At 39.4% G+C, this 19,152-nt stretch overlaps 1 protein-coding gene across 6 annotated transcripts in view; it reads right to left on the minus strand.

The window, feature by feature from the left end:
* Positions 1 to 19,152, minus strand: part of FKBP5 (FKBP prolyl isomerase 5) — a 100,882-nt gene that overhangs the window by 6,807 nt on the left and 74,923 nt on the right. For all 6 annotated transcript variants that reach the window (XM_082849039.1, XM_082849038.1, XM_082849041.1 and 3 more), the window contains 3 exons: positions 15,346 to 15,502; positions 10,482 to 10,572; positions 4,974 to 5,057 (listed from right to left, as the gene is read on the minus strand). In XM_082849039.1, the coding sequence (XP_082705165.1) occupies positions 4,974 to 5,057; positions 10,482 to 10,572; positions 15,346 to 15,502 (332 nt within the window). The remainder of the gene's footprint in view (positions 1 to 4,973; positions 5,058 to 10,481; positions 10,573 to 15,345; positions 15,503 to 19,152) is intronic.

Raw genomic sequence — 19,152 nt, forward strand, 5'->3', positions numbered from 1 at the left:
AGCTCTTTCTGTTAACCATATTTTTGCTCTCTTACCCGATTAGAATTCTAAAAATTGTGAATAAAAATTGTGTAATTAATTCACATGAATTATATCTGCTCTATACAAGAAATAATGGGCTGAAACAATGTGTTTACTGCCATTTTAGGATGAATGAGAGGAGTGATAGCTGGTAAGTACACAAATAAGATGGGGGTACAGGTGAGGGGTCTCCTCTGCAGGAGGTGACCATAAGCTCGAAAACATGACACATCCCGCCAGATGGCAGAATTGCAGCCAGATCTCTTAGGACATTCAATTCAATGTCTGACCAATGAACAGTGTTGAGATCATGTCACTAGAATTTACCACAGTCAAAGCAGGGCACACACATCAGTGTAGAGTTATGTCTCCCCATGCACTCCAAACGTCACCCAATGACTAAGAAGAGAAAAATCACAGACCAAGTCTACAAAAATGTTCCCGTTATAAAGGAATTCAGGTGGTTGGCATAAAAATGAGCTACATCTGTAGAAAGGAAGCCCCGATGTCGATTTTTGGTGATAAGGATGGGGTAGACCAGTTCCAAGGAGAGGGGCTGGGTCTGAAAGTACAGATCTTCCTCAGCTTACAACGGGGTTACCTCCCAACACACCCTGGGTGAGCTGAAATGCATTTACTACCCCTCACCTACTAAACAGTATAACTTAGCCTGGCCTACCTTAAGTGTGATCAGAACGCTGGCATTAGCCTACAGTTAGGCAAAATCATCTAACACAAAGCCTGTTTTATAATAAAGTGTTGAATATCTCATGTAATTTACTGAATACTGTCCTGAAAGTGAGAAACAGAATGGTTGTGTGGGTCCAGAATGGCTGTATCAGTTATTTGCCTCCGTGGTTGCAGGGCCGGGAGCTGTGCTCACTGCTGCTGATTATATCGCCAGCCCAGGAAAAGTCAAACCCCAAATTCAAAGTGTGGTTTCTACTGAATGTGTATTGCTTTCACACCACTGTAAGTCGGGGGTTGTCTGTACTTATAGTTTGTCCTAGCCTTAGGCCCACTACTCAAGATTAAAGTCCTCACCAGTTTCAGGGTTGGGCATTTTCTGTCATTGTCTTTTCTCTTGCTGGACTGTGAGCTCTTTGGGACAGGAAGCATGTCCTATCCCTTTTGGAATATCCAGGGTTTAACATAAGGAGGCCCTTAATGAAGGTGTGCTAAGTAAACATTAAGGTCAAAGGAATATAACTATGGAATCAAAAGTTTTTCAATCACTGGGAGCAAAATGGAGGCGTAGGTGAAAATAAAAGGTGTCACTTCATTTAGATTAGGTAAGGCATTTTCCCTGTTACGCTTAGTTTCTTCTTCCTCTCTCTCCTCCTCCATCTTTAGTGTTCCAATTACCTTTCTGACTAATATATTGTCATAGAGAAAGAAAAGAAGAGTCAGGGAGGACAAAGATCCAGACTCTATCACTTCAGTAGGTTCTGACTATCAGAATGGTAGAGGCTATGGTTTCTAAAAAAAAAAAAACCCCAAAGTATTAGACTTCATAATACATAAATGTTCCTTACCTTTATAGAGCACTCTAATTTTTTGATAGCCTTTTCTTATATAGTATATATAATTTTACTTATATCTCAACTTCTAATGAACAAAGACCTCTGTGTTATTTCTGCTTCTGAGGTACTAAAACAGGAGTTCTCAACTAGGGTGATTCTGCCCCCAGGGGACATCTGGCAATGTTTAGAGACGTTTTTTGTTGTCACAACTGGAGAATACGTGTGTGCCACCGGCATCTAGTGGGTAGGGGCCAGGGATGCTGCTAAATGCACAGAACAGCCTCCTGCCAAACAGAATTTATACAGCCCCAAACGTCGACTGTGCTGAGGTTGAGAAATCCTGCTCTAAAAGAGTGAAGGAACAAGAAAGAGGGGCAGGTTTTTAGTTTTTTTAACCTAAAATCCTAGAGTCATAGACGACTTGTTTCTAAATCATAGCACTGGTTTCCTGGTTCAGTAATGGTGGTCAAAACAGAGCAAAGCCTGGTTTGTCTGCAAAGGGTTCCATGGTTGAAGGACGATCCTTAACTAGCTTGCTTTAGAAATGCTTTTTTCCCCAAGGAGCACAAGGGGGCGCAAGAACCTCTTGGTTAGAAAGTGTCCTCAGCTTTACCACTCTGCCTCCAAGTCAGAAAAGAGAAACACGTGTGATAGTTAATGTTCTTGTCCCGCAGAATGCTGTCAGCTATGAGGGCAAAAATCATGTCTGTTTAACTGACTTGCACAATGCCTGGCGTAACATCACATTGTTAAACGTGCTTAATAATTATTTTCAGAGCCAAATGAAGAGAGTCCTCTCCTACCTTTCTTCTCTTTAGCGTTCAGAGGTTGATAGGAGTTTACACTCTAAACGCCAAAATCACTCCCATTTAAAGGCTTATTACAATTCTACCCTACTACGGGGAGAGACTTACCCACTTACGTGTAAACCAAACCGAGAGGTCAATGAAAATGGAGCTCCAACGTGCGGGTGGCATGCAATGTACCCCACGTCTGCTCTGGCCCACACACCCGGGCTCTGCGCTGTGCACAAGGCACCAAGTCAAACACCCTGGAAACTCTATGGGCCGGGAAGGCAGCACGGCAGATTGAAACCTGCCCTGACATTTGGAAAGGGAATGTGTGTAGGAACCCACCTACCAACCATTTCTGAAGTCTTACAGGTAAAACTAGGATCACTGCTGGGATCTTTTACCTATAATTATGAAGGTGCCTCCAGGGAAGTTCTGAGTAGTACAAAATGTTCAGAGACATTCTGGGGGAAAGGTCTTAGGTCAGTGGTTTTGAACCTTTCATTAATTTTCCCCCAATAAACTAATGTTTTGAAAGATTTTGTCTATCAAATTGCATGTTAAAAATAATATGTTCCATATGTGTGACTGCTGATCCAGATTTTATCCAAAGATCAGTAATTTTAAGAGGGTTCATAGTATTATGAAATACACAAATCACTGTTGCAGTTATGATGCTAAGAAGCAACAAAGTTTAGTAACTGTACAGACAATTTAACACTGCTTTCTGTTGCTGATCGTAAATTCTGGCCATCTCTCTGTATATATTCAGGACACAGCTATATGACACGTGGCTTCACAACATTATTTAAGTCATCAGCAACCAATCAGAGCTTCTGAATAGCCAAGCTGTTTCATTACATCGAGTTAATTCTAGTCAAATGCCAAAAGTTGCAACCCCTCTACCAAATGTTAATATTCTTTTCAGAGGTTTTGGGAAATATAAAAAATACACTTAGACTTTTATGGACTCCAAGTAGATAGGAAAACATAGTTCAGGACCTTTGGTCTTAAGTAATTTTACAGAAAATTTTCTTTTTGTTCTAGTGTATTAGGTATTTGGGTCTACAAATAACTCATCTGGAATCTACCTATTCATAGTTGCAGAGGTATCCAATACCTCAATTAGAATTAAAAAAAAATCAAAGTTGTTCTTGAGAGTTCAGAAACGCACCGAATTTTAGGGCTGGAAGGAAACTTAGGAGTCTTCTAATTTAACTCCCTCACTTTTCACATGAAAAATTAATCTCTTTGGACCTTAAATGACTTTAAATCATTTGGAGCCATAAAGCCCAGTTTTCCCAATTCAGAGGTCATTCTGCCATACCCTAATGCTTTCTGGTGATCCATACATTATTTTAATGTAATAGTTATAAATAAATAGAAATAATTATATATTATCTACACCCACAGTAAGAAATGTTTTAAATTATGACCTAGTACCCACTCACACACAACTGAACAAAGTTTTGTGAAACAAAGTGTATCCTTACTACATAAGGCAATACACTTCCACTAAACTGATTTCATGACTCAATAATGGGGCTCCTCTCAAAGTTTAGAAAATAATAACCATACCTGTTGCCCTCTGGCTGCGTGATTCTATGTTGGTTATACAGTCTTACATAATTCTCTAGTTGTTTCATGTGGGTTAATATTGCCTCCCCTCCCTCCAGACAAGGCTGTCAACGCAAGGACATGTCTTACAGCAGGTTCTCCATGAAGACTTGTTGAAGTACACTGATGTATCATTGCTTGATAGACTGTTGAAAACATCATCTAATTTTTTTTTTTTTTTTTTTTGCTCCTGGATCACAGCAGCAAGGAAAAAAAAGAAACCTTGACAAAACTCCCATTCTTTCTCTCATTCTCTTCTGCGCTAAGCCCTTTCTGCTTGATGTGGAGAAGGTATAATATCTGGCAATGGGGAAGCAATGGATAGTACATTCTGATTAGAACTGAACAAAGCGCTGTTTCTTTTTTTACTGTATCGGGTTTAAAATCTAAGTGAGGAAACAACACATTCCTAGATTATAAGAAAGTGTTTTCAAGAATCAATAAATGACAAATATCATTCAGGAATTTCTGCTTTTTTCTCACAAAAGCAAGTGTGGCAGGGATCATCTTGGCCATCAGAAGAAATTTATACTCTCCTCCTGCCAGTTCCTTTTGAAATCTGTGCATAATCTTTCCTTTTATCATGTACCTAAGTGACTTCCCCAAGACAGTGGAAAGGAAAATGATATGAAACTTAGCCCTTTGAATTCTACTACTTGCTAACAATTATTCTATTCATTCTTTGTTTCGTCCCACAAATACTTGTTGAGTGACCACTATGTACCAAGCAAGATACTTTAGGTCTTGAGTGATACACAGTGGGTGGGCAAGCCGGACCTGGTCTGACTTTGCGGAGGCTTACAATCTAGAGTAGAATGTGTACAAGAGGCTTTTGTATTCTTTTTGTCACATAATTCATTCTGTCTCACCATTTCTTATACTGAAAATGACAGACTTGTAAAAATTCAGGCTTATTCTTATCCAGAAGGGTATAGAATTCAGAATAGGGAATATCAGCACAATTAATTGATACTTGAATAAATTCTTTGAGATGGGAAGGATTGTACAAAGACCCACATACCTTGAAGTACACAGTTCCCTTCTCTTTGACAATGGCAGCCTGCTCCAATTTTTCTTTGGTATCCATCTCCCAGGATTCTTTGGCCTGTTGTGTAAATGTGTGACAATGGTTAGATGAACAGAGAAGGAAAAAGCATCAGCTGATGTCCGTAAGAAGAAACAATAGCTACTCCTAGAGGATACCCACACCCCAAAACACACTGGCTTTTAAAACTGTGTGCCCTTGCCAATGCACTGCTAGGCTAGAACTCACTTTCCATGAGGACAAAGCTGTAGCTTGGTCCATGCTGCTCAAGAGGGAGGTGCAGGCAATAATACCGTAAGGAAGATGAACTGTTGAGCATCGTTAAAGAATGCGCCTTTAGAATTACGAGGTGAGGCCACACGATGGAAGCTGGGGCCCCTATCTCCCTCCTGCAAACTCTGCCGCTAAACTGCTATTATAATTTAGGCAAGTTTCTCTCAAGCCTCAGTTTTTCAACTCTAAAATGGTAACACTATTGTAGTCAAGTCACAGTTGTATATTCATACACACTTTAAAAATTCCAGGTCATGTAGTTGTCTCTCTACTCTGAAACAACCAGACATACTAAAGCCTCCAAACTGTAGCAACTTGCAGATGCGTACTTGGGGAATTTCAAGGAAAACATAAGTGGGAGGATAGAGGTGATGCCAAGATGTAAACAAATGCTTTCATGATCACCTGCTAATTTATACTGTGTGTATCATTACTCCTCCCCCATTATAGATACGAATCCAGGGACAACTGCACTTTCATTATGAACAGCTGGATCATAAAGAGTCAACAGAACAATCTGCAGTCCTTTAGGGAAGATGACAATGGCTGTGTCAGTGCTATTTACTGCATAAGAATTATGAAGCTTAAGTGGGTAAATATGAAATTCTCTATTCAAAAGACAGTGGTATATATATCCCCTCCTTTTTAAAGTGAATAATGAGAGTTACTAGTCTTCCTGGCAACCCTATGTTGATTCTTAACAATTTAACTTTATTATTTAAAAATCTAATAACAAGCATTCTGCATTTTTTATATTAGGTTCAGTCTTTACTGATTATAAATCTATTCTTAGTATTACAAAACAGAAAATGAATTCATGTTGCCTCCATCACTGCCACACACTGTCACATGATTTCAAACATAATCTCATAGCACTGTGGTCAGAAAAGATGCTCGATATGATTTCAATTTTCTTAAATTTACTGAGGCTTGCTTTGTGACCCAGCATGTGATCTATCCTGGAGAATGTTCCATGTGCACTTTTGAAAAGAATGTGTATTCTGCTGCTTTTGGATGGATTGCTCTATAAGTATCAATTAAGTCCATCTGGTCTACAGTGTCATTTAAGGCATGTGTTGCCTTACTGATTTTCTGTCTGGACGATCAGTCCATTGATCTAAGTGGGGTGTTAAAATCCCCCACTATTATTTTATTTATTTATTTTTTTAACATCTTTATTGGAGTATAATTGCTTTACAATGGTATGTTAGTTTCAGCTTCACAACAAAATGAATCAGTTATATATATACATATATTCCCATATCTCTTCCCGCTTGCGTCTCCCTCCCTCCCACCCTCCCTATCCCACCCCTCCAGGCGGTCACAAAGCACCGAGCTGATCTCCCTGTGCTATGCAGCTGCTTCCCACTAGCTATCTACCTTACGTTTGGTAGTGTATATATGTCCATGCCTCTTTATCGCTTTGTCACCGTTTACCCTTCCCCCTCCCCATAGCCTCAAGTCCATTCTCTAGTAAGTCTGTGTCTTTATTCCTGTTTCACCCCTAGGTTTTTCATGACATTTTTTTTTTTTAAATTCCATATATATGTGTTAGCATACGGTATTTGTCTCTCTCTTTCTGACTTACTTCACTCTGTATAACAGACTCTAGGTCTATCCACCTCATTACAAATAGCTCAATTTCGTCTCTTTTTATGGCTGAGTAATATTCCATTGTATATATGTGCCACATCTTCTTTATCCATTCATCCGATGATGGACACTTAGGTTGTTTCCATCTCTGGGCTATTGTAAATAGAGCTGCAATGAACATTTTGGTACATGACTCTTTTTGAATTATGGTTTTCTCAGGGTATATGCCCAGTAGTGGGATTGCTGGGTCATATGGTAGTTCTATTTGTAGCTTTTTAAGGAACCTCCATACTGTTCTCCACAGTGGCTGTATCAATTTACATTCCCACCAACAGTGTAAGAGGGTTCCCTTTTCTCCACACCCTCTCCAGCATTTATTGTTTCTAGGTTTTTTGATGATGGCCATTCTGACTGGTGTGAGATGATATCTCATTGTAGTTTTGATTTGCATTTCTCTCATGATTAGTGATGTTGAGCATTCTTTCATGTGTTTGTTGGCACTCTGTATATCTTCTTTGGAGAAATGTCTATTTAGGTCTTCTGCCCATTTTTGGATTGGGTTGTTTGTTTTTTTGTTATTAAGCTGCATGAGCTGCTTATAAATTTTGGAGATCAATCCTTTGTCAGTTGCTTCATTTGCAAATATTTTCTCCCATTCTGAGGGTTGTCTTTTGGTCTTCTTTATGGTTTCCTTTGCTGCGCAAAAGCTTTTAAGTTTCATTAGGTCCCATTTGTTTACTCTTGTTTTTATTTCCATTTCTCTAGGAGGTGGGTCAAAAAGGACCTTGCTGTGATTTATGTCATAGAGTGTTCTGCCTATGTTTTCCTCTAAGAGTTTGATAGTTTCTGGCCTTACATTTAGGTCTTTAATCCATTTTGAGCTTATTTTTGTGTACGGTGTTAGGGAGTGATCTAATTTCATACTTTTACATGTAGCTGTCCAGTTTTCCCAGCACCACTTATTGAATAGGCTGTCCTTTCTCCACTGTACATTTCTGCCTCCTTTGTCAAAGATAAGGTGACCATATGTGCGTGGGTTTATCTCTGGGCTTTCTATCCTGTTCCATTGATCTATCTTTCTGTTTTTGTGCCAGTACCATACCGTCTTGATAACTGTAGCTTTGTAGTATAGTCTGAAGTCTGGGAGCCTGATTCCTCCAGTTCCTTCTTTCCTTCTCAAGATTGCCTTGGCTATTCGGGGTCTTTTGTGTTTCCATACAAATTGCAAAATTTTTTGTTCTAGTTCTGTGAAAAATGCCAGTGGTAGTTTGATAGGGATTGCATTGAATCTATAGATTGCTTTCGGTAGTAGAGTCATTTTCACAATGTTGATTCTTCCAATCCAAGAACATGGTATATCTCTCCATCTATTTGTATCATCTTTAATTTCTTTCATCAGTGTCTTATAATTTTCTGCATACAGATCTTTTGTCTCCTTAGGTAGGTTTATTCCTAGATATTTTATTCTTTTTGTTGCAATGGTAAATGGGAGTGTTTTCTTGATTTCACTTTCAGATTTTTCATCATTAGTATATAGGAATGCCAGAGATTTCTGTGCATTAATTTTGTATCCTGCCACTTTACCAAATTCATTGATTAGCTCTAGTAGTTTTCTGGTAGCATCTTTAGGGTTCTCTATGTATAGGATCATGTCATCTGCAAACAGTGACAGCTTTACTTCTTCTTTTCCGATTTGGATTCCTTTTATTTCCTTTTCTTCTCTGATTGCTGTGGCTAAAACTTCCAAAACTATGTTGAATAAGAGTGGTGAGAGTGGGCAACCTTGTCTTGTTCCTGATCTTAGTGGAAATGCTTTCAGTTTTTCACCATTGAGGATGATGTTTGCTGTGGGCTTGTCATATATGGCCTTTATTATGTTGAGGAAAGTTCCCTCTATGCCTACTTTCTGCAGGGTTTTTATCATAAATGGGTGTTGAATTTTGTCAAAAGCTTTCTCTGCATCTATTGAGATGATCATATGGTTTTTCTCCTTCAGTTTGTTAATATGGTTTATCACATTGATAGATTTGCGTATATTGAAGAATCCTTGCATTCCTGGAATAAACCCCACTTGATCATGGTGTATGATCTTTTTAATGTGCTGTTGGATTCTGTTTGCTAGTATTTTGTTGAGGATTTTTGCATCTATGTTCATCAGTGATATTGGCCTGTAGTTTTCTTTCTTTGTGACATCCTTGTCTGGTTTTGGTATCAAGGTGATGGTGGCCTCGTAGAAGGAGTTCCCACTATTATTGTGTTACTGTCAATTTCTCCTTTTATGTCTGTTAACATCTGCCTTATATATTGAGGTGCTCCTACGCTGGATGCATATATATTTGCAATTCTTGTATCTTCTTCTTGGATTGATCACGTGGTTTCAAATACACCTAGCAGTGCAGCCTGGCCTATGCCCTTGCCGCCGTGACTGAGCACAGGCTCGTTGTGGCGTACTACAGTGAGGAGGCTCCTGAGTGTACAAGGTCCACTGGGCTGTGATGGGAAGGGGTGGGGGTTACTTTATTGCTAAAAATTATTTTCTCCCTCTTTAAAAATAAAAACCACTTTGTGCTACGAAGACAGCTTTGGAGGATCAGTACTGAGCTAGCAGGACTTCAGAAGACATTACCTGACAACAAGCACTGGTTGTGACAAAAGCATACGTTTGTTTTGGGGAATGTGTTATGATGAGGAACATCACTGTTTGGGGAGGATCCCAAAGTTAGAGGCCTACAGGACAATGATTTCCTTTCTGAGTCTAATAACATAAAAACAGTCACGTTTCCAGTCCAAAGCTTGAAGTATGGAACATGGAGGTAGCACTGTGGGGATGAAAAAGGTCTACAAGATGCAGTTCCTGAGGCTCTCGGGGAAGGGCTGGGCTCTGGTGGTGCAGAGGACGTAGCTGGATGGGACAGCGTACCTAGCTCAGGCACATGCTCTGCGTTTGTCCAAGGAAGCTGCTGCTGGGAGCCTCCAGAGGCGGGTTTGAGATGGAAATACACTCAAGGAGGCGTGCCATTTCTGGAACCTGAGGCAAACGCTCTCTTTTTTTCTACTTGGACAGGTACAAAAAGAAAAAGTCTAGGGTTAGCAGGTTTGTTCCTTGTGTTCCCTGCCACCGAGCCTGGTGGCCCATGAAGCCCTTGCATTTTGGATAACTTGGAGCCACAGTGAAGGCCTCTTCACGAGTCCTGTGAAGGGTATGATCCGTCCAGCCCTGGAAAACTGCACCCCACTCCCCCAAGGAGATGCTTGGCAAGAACATGAACCTTTTTGTCTTCAACCCAGGAAAAAAAGTACAAAAAGAACAAGTCTAGGAACAAATAAGGGAACAAGTCTTGGCTTCTACCCAAAAAAGTTAATAAAAAAAAAAAAAGGCTGACACACAGGAACAAAATAAGAACACTGAGCTCCTTGGTTGTGTATCAGCTGTGCTGTATCAGTTGTCCTGTGCTCTAGTAGCAGCGTCAGAGACAGGAGACAAACTTGGTCATGAAAAGCACAATATACAAACAAATACCATCTATCTATACCACCTGGTAATATAAGACACTAATTTACAAGAAGTGGATGGAGAAGAAATCTGTCATGATTTCAGAGAAGTTGGTATTTTCTCACCTTTTCGAAGCTCTTAAGTGTAACTTCATATATAAGCTCAGCATTAGGTTCAATGCCAAATTCAGGCTTCCCTGCCTCTCCAAAACCATATCTGAAATGGAGAGTAAAAAAATAAAACTTTAAAGAATTGGTGTATTTCCAGGCACCCCCTTCAGTATTTTGAGGCATCACATCAGCATAGAGCTATCATTTGCAAACTACGCACATCAAAGGCCCTGAAGACAAACCAGATGTTGATCAGAAGATATAGTGCCAAGTATCACTGCTGTGGTTTTTTTAAGAAACCAGGCTGCATTTAGTTTTCTTCTTCATATTCATATGTAATGCAACACCTGTACTCCTTGGGACAGCTTGCTTAGTGTGATTTTAAATGTCACTGTCTCTTTTTCTGCTTGATTTTATATCTAGTTCTTTCTATAAAACAGCCATTATTTGACTAGAAGGGCTTTCCCTGAAGCTCTATCAGGACCCAGAGAAGACAGGCACTATAATCATTACAGTGCTGATTTGGGAGAGGTATGTTTTAATAAGCTTTTAACTTTAAAGTGCTGTCCCCTTCCAGAAGTACCACTTCCATTCAGGTAAGTGGGGGGAAGGTGCACACATCAGGAAGGATATACGTCCTCATAGTATTTCTTCAAGACTTGCAGAAAGCATACTAGAAAACAAATGTATAATCAAAAAGAACAGTCCCAGCAAAGTCTAATACCTCATCAAGAGAAATACTCTGTACTGTATTCTCATAGCTCTCTGGCTATAACACTGTAAAACACTACACTTTTTAGCCAAAACTTACTGAATAAAATTACGCGGATATATAAATTTGTTTTTTGGGATCATTTAAAATTTTAACACATCCAAGGCATTTGAAGGAGCACACATCTACTAGAATGGAAATTCTGATGGAGCTTTGTCTGTCTGGTTCAGTGGTTTCCCCGCATGTAGAACAATGCCCAGCGTATTAGGAAAACGTTCACTGGAATATACTCTGCTCCATCTGTTTCAAGCAAACTACTCTTTAGTATATGGAATGGCACTGCAAAAATCTTAGTAAACTCAAACTCTCAGGCTATGGTTTGAAACCAGGCCAAAACCAAGTTGATGTATTAATACCTTCAGTTTTCTCTGGGGCAAAAGGACTAGAGTGGGAACACTCACCTCTTGCTATTTGTACCACTTCTTTACTCCCTGCCTGAATTTTTCAGGAAGAAAATGCTTACTCATTTACCTCCCCTGTTACACAAGAAAATGGAAGCTGGAGGCAGAGAGAGGCATAGAGATGGAGTGAGAGCTGGTAGGAATGGGGTGTGGTAGTTTTAATATCAGGGCAAAGGGTATCTTCAGCAAAGAAATAAAAGAGGACATAATTACCAGTGGCCAACTGTAGGAAGTTGTGACTAGTTTTCTACTTTGAGCTCTTAGACCGATATATCTCCTATTTTGTTTCTGCCATCTGGTAAATAAAAGAACATTCCTTAACTGATGGGAATCAGGTAGGCAGGTGAGTCCTCACTGAGCATGTGTTTACTGACAGCACGTTCTATTTGGAGCCCTGTGCTAAACAGGTACAAACCCAACAGATGCTCTTGCCTTAGACCAGTGGCTCTCAAAAGGGGTTAATCCCCCATCCCTATCAGGGACATCTAGCAATGTCTAGAGACTTGGGGTTTGTCACAACTACGAGGCTTCTGACTTCTAGTGGGTAGAGGTCAGGGACACTACCAAACATCTTACAATGCACAGGACAGCTCCCCCAGCCAAGAAATATCCGGCCCCAAATGTCAATAGTGCCGAGGATGCGAACAGCTGCCTTACGACGCTTAAAAGTAGGAGCTCCGTGGCTGGGGGGCGAGGAGGGTGAGGGTTTGGGTCGAGGGCAGGCACCAAATTGTTCTGGTTATCATCAACGGGATTAAAGAAGACTAAGGAAGGATATGATTTCTACAGTCTTTCCTGGGTTCAAATGAAGAAACTCTGTGAAGACACATGTGGAAAACATAATCCTGGGGAGGCGTAAGCTCATACCGAACTGTTTTGGGAGCATTTAACCTGACTTCCTATTTTACAGAAAGTTGTCTGATTTATGCTGGATTAGGCTGGGCGAGGAAGGACCCAGGGCACACAAATTCATCTGACTGAAAGACAGAACACCACAAGAGGAATTCTAGGCTTAACCAAAAGACAAGCTGGATTACAGTAACAGAAGGAATCCAGTATCAATGTTCTTAAACTGACAGGTGCCTGCAGAGAGCAGAGATACAAATAATGACTGCTAATGACCATTCAGCCTTTATGTGCGTACAAGAAGCATTTGCACCTTGTATGCAACTGCTCTTACCAACTGCTTCCTTTTTACAGATGAAGAAACTGAGGCTCAGAGAGAAGTGCTTCCTGAGAATCACACAAAGAGGCAGTGGTAGAGCCAGGATTTAAATTCAGACTCTGTGTGTCCCAGAAAGTTGTTGAGTTTCTGACCCACACTGCCGCATAACTGAGATACTCCGGCTCTCGGCAGCCTATGTTTTTGTTTGGGGTTGGTGCAGGACAGAAGATAAGGAAGAAAAAAGAAAAAAGCTAAAACTAGCCATACTTTACCTGAAACAAAAGAGCTTAATCAGTCACCGTATTTAAAACAATATGAAAGACACTGTCCTGATGAGAAGAGAGAAAATGGCTTCTCTGGAAGTGTTTTATGAATTCCTTACTATGAAAACATCCTGCCAAGGAGTCTATCAGAATGAAAGGGAAGGTATATGCCCTGGGGTTTTTGGAGCATGAAATACAGATGACACTAAGAGTAACACAGAACACATTTGCAACAGCCATATTTATAGCCACACTCAGATGCAATGTATCTATAAGTGGGACTCTGGTAAGACAAGCAAATTCACTGCACACGCTCACTGCATGCCCGGTGGGCAGGGATTCTCTAGATACACGGATAATCTTACGCAGCACCCGCGTGGACAGTCTCCTGGTGTAGACTCTGCACTTTAAATGACTCCTCAACATACTAAGCAACATCTTGAAGAGAAAAGAACATGTTCCTTTCTAACTATGCTAAATTATTTCCATAAAACATATGAAAAAACTTTTATATCTAGTAATTTATGAAAACTTGTTGACAACTTTTATGCCTGAAAAATCTACCATATGTTAAAACGGGGTTTCCCTTTCCTTATGGTCTGAGAGTAAAATGGAAGAGAGAGATAATCATCACAACAGCAATAATAGCTAACATACTAAGGGTTTGGCTGTGTCAGGCACTTTGCTACACTCTTTACATGCATTGTCTCATTCAGTCCTCCACAACTTTGTATGGTAGATACCATTATCCCCATTTTACATAAAGGGAAACTAAGGCTTAGGAGAGTCGAGTACACAGCTGGTAAGCTGCATGTTTTGTTTTTTTTTTAATCACTAATCATACAACAATTTAAACTTGCAAGGAACTATTTGCATTAATAAATATAAGGATAATTCCTGTTTCCCTTTGCCATTAAACTTGAGACATCTGTTCCCACAACTGGCTTGTCAGCTAGGTTAAAATGTAATGAACCAATTCATATTATATGCTCACAATGTATAGAGAACTCATCTTCAAGGAACTTAGATCTGAAACACATGGACATAAATACCACTCTGTTTATATGAGTTTAGAACTACTGTAACTTTGGAATGCTGGATTAAAAATAGTTAGATATTACTTGGATATGGAAGAGATAGCCTCTCTATGTACCACCTGAATTAAAAAGTTCCTTATAGAAACAGATTCACCTAAGTGAACTACAAATACATAGTAAATGTAAATAAAACACACTAAGGTGGGAATATACTAGTTGAAAAAGGAATAAGACCGAGAAAAAGAAGGTATTAAATAAAAGGTGCCTCAGTGAAAGCTCTAAAGGGTTCGAGGTGTAGAGCATTTTGCAAGGATTTTCAAGTGGGTAGTGGCATGACTAAAACATCACTTAAGAAATACGATTATGGCTCAAGTGTTAGGGCAAAGGTAAATATGCCACTGGATTATGACCGAGGCTACACAAAGGCAACCAACTGTACAAAAGGCACAATATTACCTATTGGTAAGTGCAGGTCATCAAGATTCTCAATAACTCAAAATCCTACTGACTGAAATCCAAGGATCCAGAGAGGGATGAGACATGAGATAAGCAGATGCACTTTCACACAAACAGAATCAAAACACCCTGGTTTCTCTCAAGGGTCCATTTCTCAAGATAGAAGGGCTGGATTCATGGTATAATTTTAGATCTAAAAATAATACCAAACATGTTTTCACCAGAGAGACAGTTAGTGTCTGATAGTTCTAAGCTTGGTAGTGCTAATGGATATCCTTATGATGGGAAAAATTTAGGCAAAAATGAGTCATCTCTGCTGCCTTTAGATCCAGGAAGAACACTCTTTTTTCAGGGAGTCTGTATAAGAACAGGTGGCACAAATTCAAGTGGTAATAAATCATCCAAATGCTTCTTCAACTTCTAACCCCCACGTTTTACTGCCTCCTGCCTAATTTAGAGAAAAGGAGAGAAGGGGCAGGAGAATCACGTGAGAAGGGCCAACAGCTTCCTGTCTTGGCAATATGGCAGGCAAAACAAACAGAAAAGCAAAACTTGCCTGTCAGTCCTACCCTGAACACACATGAATCAAGTGAATAGGCTTACAAATGTCTGTAATATTATAAGGCCCATTAACTCACTCTGTGACTAACTGTAGCCTGATTTAATTAATTGTTTCCACTGTTGGCCTTAACTTCACTGAAAATAGCAAAAGGTTGATTGAAAAAGCAAGTGTATCCCTGTTCTTTAGATAACTTCACTGTGTACTGAACTGGTATGCTGCTTACCGTGGTCCAAGATACAAAATACATTGTTCCTCACGCTGCATTTTCTCCAGGGCTTTGTCAATTCCGATTGGAATGTCGTGGTCTTCTCCTTCGCCAACTATGAACCCCACATCTCTGCAATCAAACATCCTTCCACCACAGCGGCCTTCCAGGTGGACTGAGGGAGAGGAGAAGGACAGTCAACAGAGCTGCTCTTCGTGACTAATTCAGGGACCTGATAAATGAGTAGTTCCCCTTCCTCATTTCATCTAGGGACATACATGGTATGTCTTGTTGAAGCTTAGTCTGCCCAGTCTGGAAATTTAAGAGCAATCATATTTCTTTCTGTTTTAAGTTTAAACATAATTACTGATAACTGCATCAGTAAGATAGCTTAGAGGATAATAAAGTGGAAACACAGGTTTAACTTAAACCTACTATATGACAGAGGTTTCCTCACCTATAACACAAAACAAGAAATACTAGATTATTTAATAGGTAATTATCAAAATGCCACAAACTTAATATCAAGTATACAAAGGCTTAAACATTTATAACTGCATCTTGGCTTCAGATGCTTGGGTTGAAAAACAACCGAATGGCTATTTCCCCAGTGATATTAAAGGGTTAACTGAATATAGAAGCTCTTTTTTTTTTCTTTAAGAGTTTTAATCTCATTCACAAATATGTCTGAATAAAAATGAAAAGGCCAAAGGCAACATCATCAATAACTAACATATCTGTAATCCCTTAGTGCAGTAAAAAATGTAAAATGTGAAGGAATCAATAGTCTCCTATAACTCGACAAATCAAATTACTCAACCCCCTCCTCTGAAATGTTAAGTGAAGAGGTCAATTTCTCAGGGTCTACTTCCTCATTGCACTCAAACTCAGCTCATTCCCAGGGTAATTTCACATTAGATAAGGGGCTTTTATGTTCATATAAAATAGGAAAACACATACAGATATATATTTTTCTCTTGGTTAGTTAGACTTTTTCTTCTGGGATAAATTCTTTGAAACTTTCCAACTATGTTTAATATTACGGATATTCATTCCTTTCCACTTAGGTCTTTCATTCAGTCAGAAAAATGGATGGCTTGTATGACAGCACAACAGTCGACAAGCAATGTAATAATTTGTCTTTCATAAGAAAATTTTTTATTCCTACTTCTGTAATATAATGGCCTTGATTCAAATGTAAGGAATTCCTAAAAGGCTTCTTTTCTGAGACTGGTTGATCTATTTTAGATCAATAACTTGCTTTAGAGATAAAAATCACTTGTTCTGTTACATTCGTTCCAGGAGACAATTGTTTTCCAAATTCAATTCCAACTTACTCTACTTTTGAACTACTTGATCTCAAAGGTCCTTTGAAGCTCTAAAATTCTACGATTCTATGGCCCAGTAATATAACTCTCAATGTAGACCAGAAACCAGCTTCAAAGCTAATTCCTGTAGTTAATCATTTCATCAGGTTACCTTTAGCCCAGGCCTAGGAAATGAGAGAAACCCTGAAGAGTAAACAGCAGTGGCATAGACACTAGGGGCAGAAATGTCACATGGACATTTATGCTTTGAAGTTCTCTACCGTTTTCTAAGTCACTAGGATTAATACCATCCCGATTTGTTCCCGTTGCAGACATAGGGTGGAGTCGAAGACGCTTGGGCCAAACTAGAGAAGGCCTCACTCTCGAGTCAGACCTTCTAAACAGGGGCAAGAGCTAGACTGGCTCTCAGGGTGGAGCTGGCATACAGAAATTTTGTTCTATGTCCCATACTCATAAATGCACATGACTTTCTATTAACTCACTTTTGGAATGTTCTAGATAAAATACAGCTTAGCTTGCAGCACAGTGAAAGTTCTTTTGAATTGGAAATAGTTTCAAAATAAATTCAACTTTATTATTTTCAAATACATACACACTAGAGAGGTTCTGCAAGGAATCCTAGGCTTAAGATATTTTTTACTGGAGTAAAAGCTGGTGTCTCTAAAGAATTTGAGAGTTTGAAAATTTGTGTTCTTAAATATCTTTAAATCTGCCCAAGAAATTTAATTTAGACTAATGTGATGACACTTTTCATGAGAAAAGATTTGCTGAGCAAAGTGAGTTTCGGCCCACATATTTAGAATATCTCAAGCATTGAGATTTATTATCCTAGTAGCTCACAACTTAGTTGACAGATCTTTTTGAGTGAGGTTTATTGTTAGAAGTGTTTCCTCCCTGATGGAGAGTACATTTAGTGGGGGAGGAAACTATCAGTACATTCGTTGTGGTTTTTGGTTGATCAAGTTTGAATGTGTTTTCAAAACAGGAAATCCAGAGACTCTGTGAAGGATTCCTGCCTGTGTGTCAGTTTCCTAGGCTGGTTTTTCAGCTTGATGCATATAGTTGATATTAAAATTATATAAATAATTTCAGAAGTTCTCTTTACATGTGATAACCCTTCATATTAGGGAAAGAAAAGACTGGCTACTAATAAACATGTTGGGAAAGATAAGTCAAGCAAGCAAGCAAAAAAAAAAAAGTTCAAGTCAAAGTATAATGAAGGCATAATTAAGAAAGCAAAAAAAAAAAAAAAGTTCACTGCAGCCAGTCTCTCTAAGAGAAACAATATATGGTACAACCAATGTTTTTGGCCACCTAATAGGGAAACATTTGCAATAACTCTTATAAATACTTACTACCTTATATAGGGACCAATCTTTTTTTTCTATTAAATCTCTTTGAAGTTGAACCTGAATAAGCACTACCTACAGCACCACAGAATCTTAAATTGATAAACTGATACGCATGCGTGCGTGCACACACGCAGCAGTCTTTACGTGTATATATAAAACCTTTTAATACTGACATTATCTGGACTGTCAGAGCAAGAGGAGGTATCACAGCCTCAGGGAGTATAGTCCATTGATTCTTTACATCTACAAGTAGCAAACACTCTCGCTAGATTAACTGGTTTCTAAAATTGGAACACTGGTGTGACAAGTTCTATGACAGCTGACAAGAACTCCTCCCCACCTTGGAGCCGACTGCTGCAGCAGGGACCTCCATCATGGTGACAGATGCAGACATGCCTGGCTCCTATAGATCCAATTTTTTTTTTAATTGTCTCGATAATTGTTACCAAAGAAAACCATGGCAGCTCTGGCTGTGGAAGACCTGTGGTTGCTTTTGACCTTGTATCGCTTAGTGCAAAAACTCATTTAATAAATATTTAATAATAACCATCATGACTCACTGGGAGCTTGGCCTCTAGGGCTCAGGAGGTCTGTTGCTAATTCCAACCAGCATGATTTACGGGAAGTAAATGATCTATGACGTGCCCAAAGAGAATAAAAGTACATACAGGATGCTTCTACTTAGGGTTTTTTTGGGAAGAGAAAGAAATACACAAGTTAAAAAGGGACAACATTTTCTCTTGACTTAAAGTCTACGTAACTTAAAGGGGGGAGGTCCTCCAAACCCCACGAAGTCAAACCGAACCAAATTACCGAGCCTTGCTGCGCAATCCGAGTGTAACCACATCAAGTGAGCCCAGTCTGCTGCAAAACATCACTTAAACTGGAGCTCTGACTTATTGTTCTCTTACTGCCCTAGAGCAATTTTGTTTTGAAGAGCACAGAACACCCTGTTCTGAAAGTGGCTGGCACATGAACTCGATGTGCTGACAGCAATTTGTACTCCGATTAAAATAGGGGGGAAAAGGAAAGAGTGCACTGCAGTAAGGAAAAAAACTGGAATGCAAGAACCCGAAAACTGTATAGTTTGTATTTTAGGAAGCAAAACTGAGAAAGAGGCTCCATAACCCCCCCAAAAAAGTGCT

The sequence above is a fragment of the Leucopleurus acutus genome, assembly GCF_964270905.1.
Source record: "Leucopleurus acutus genome assembly, chromosome: 10".
NCBI classification, from domain to species: domain Eukaryota; kingdom Metazoa; phylum Chordata; class Mammalia; order Artiodactyla; family Delphinidae; genus Leucopleurus; species Leucopleurus acutus.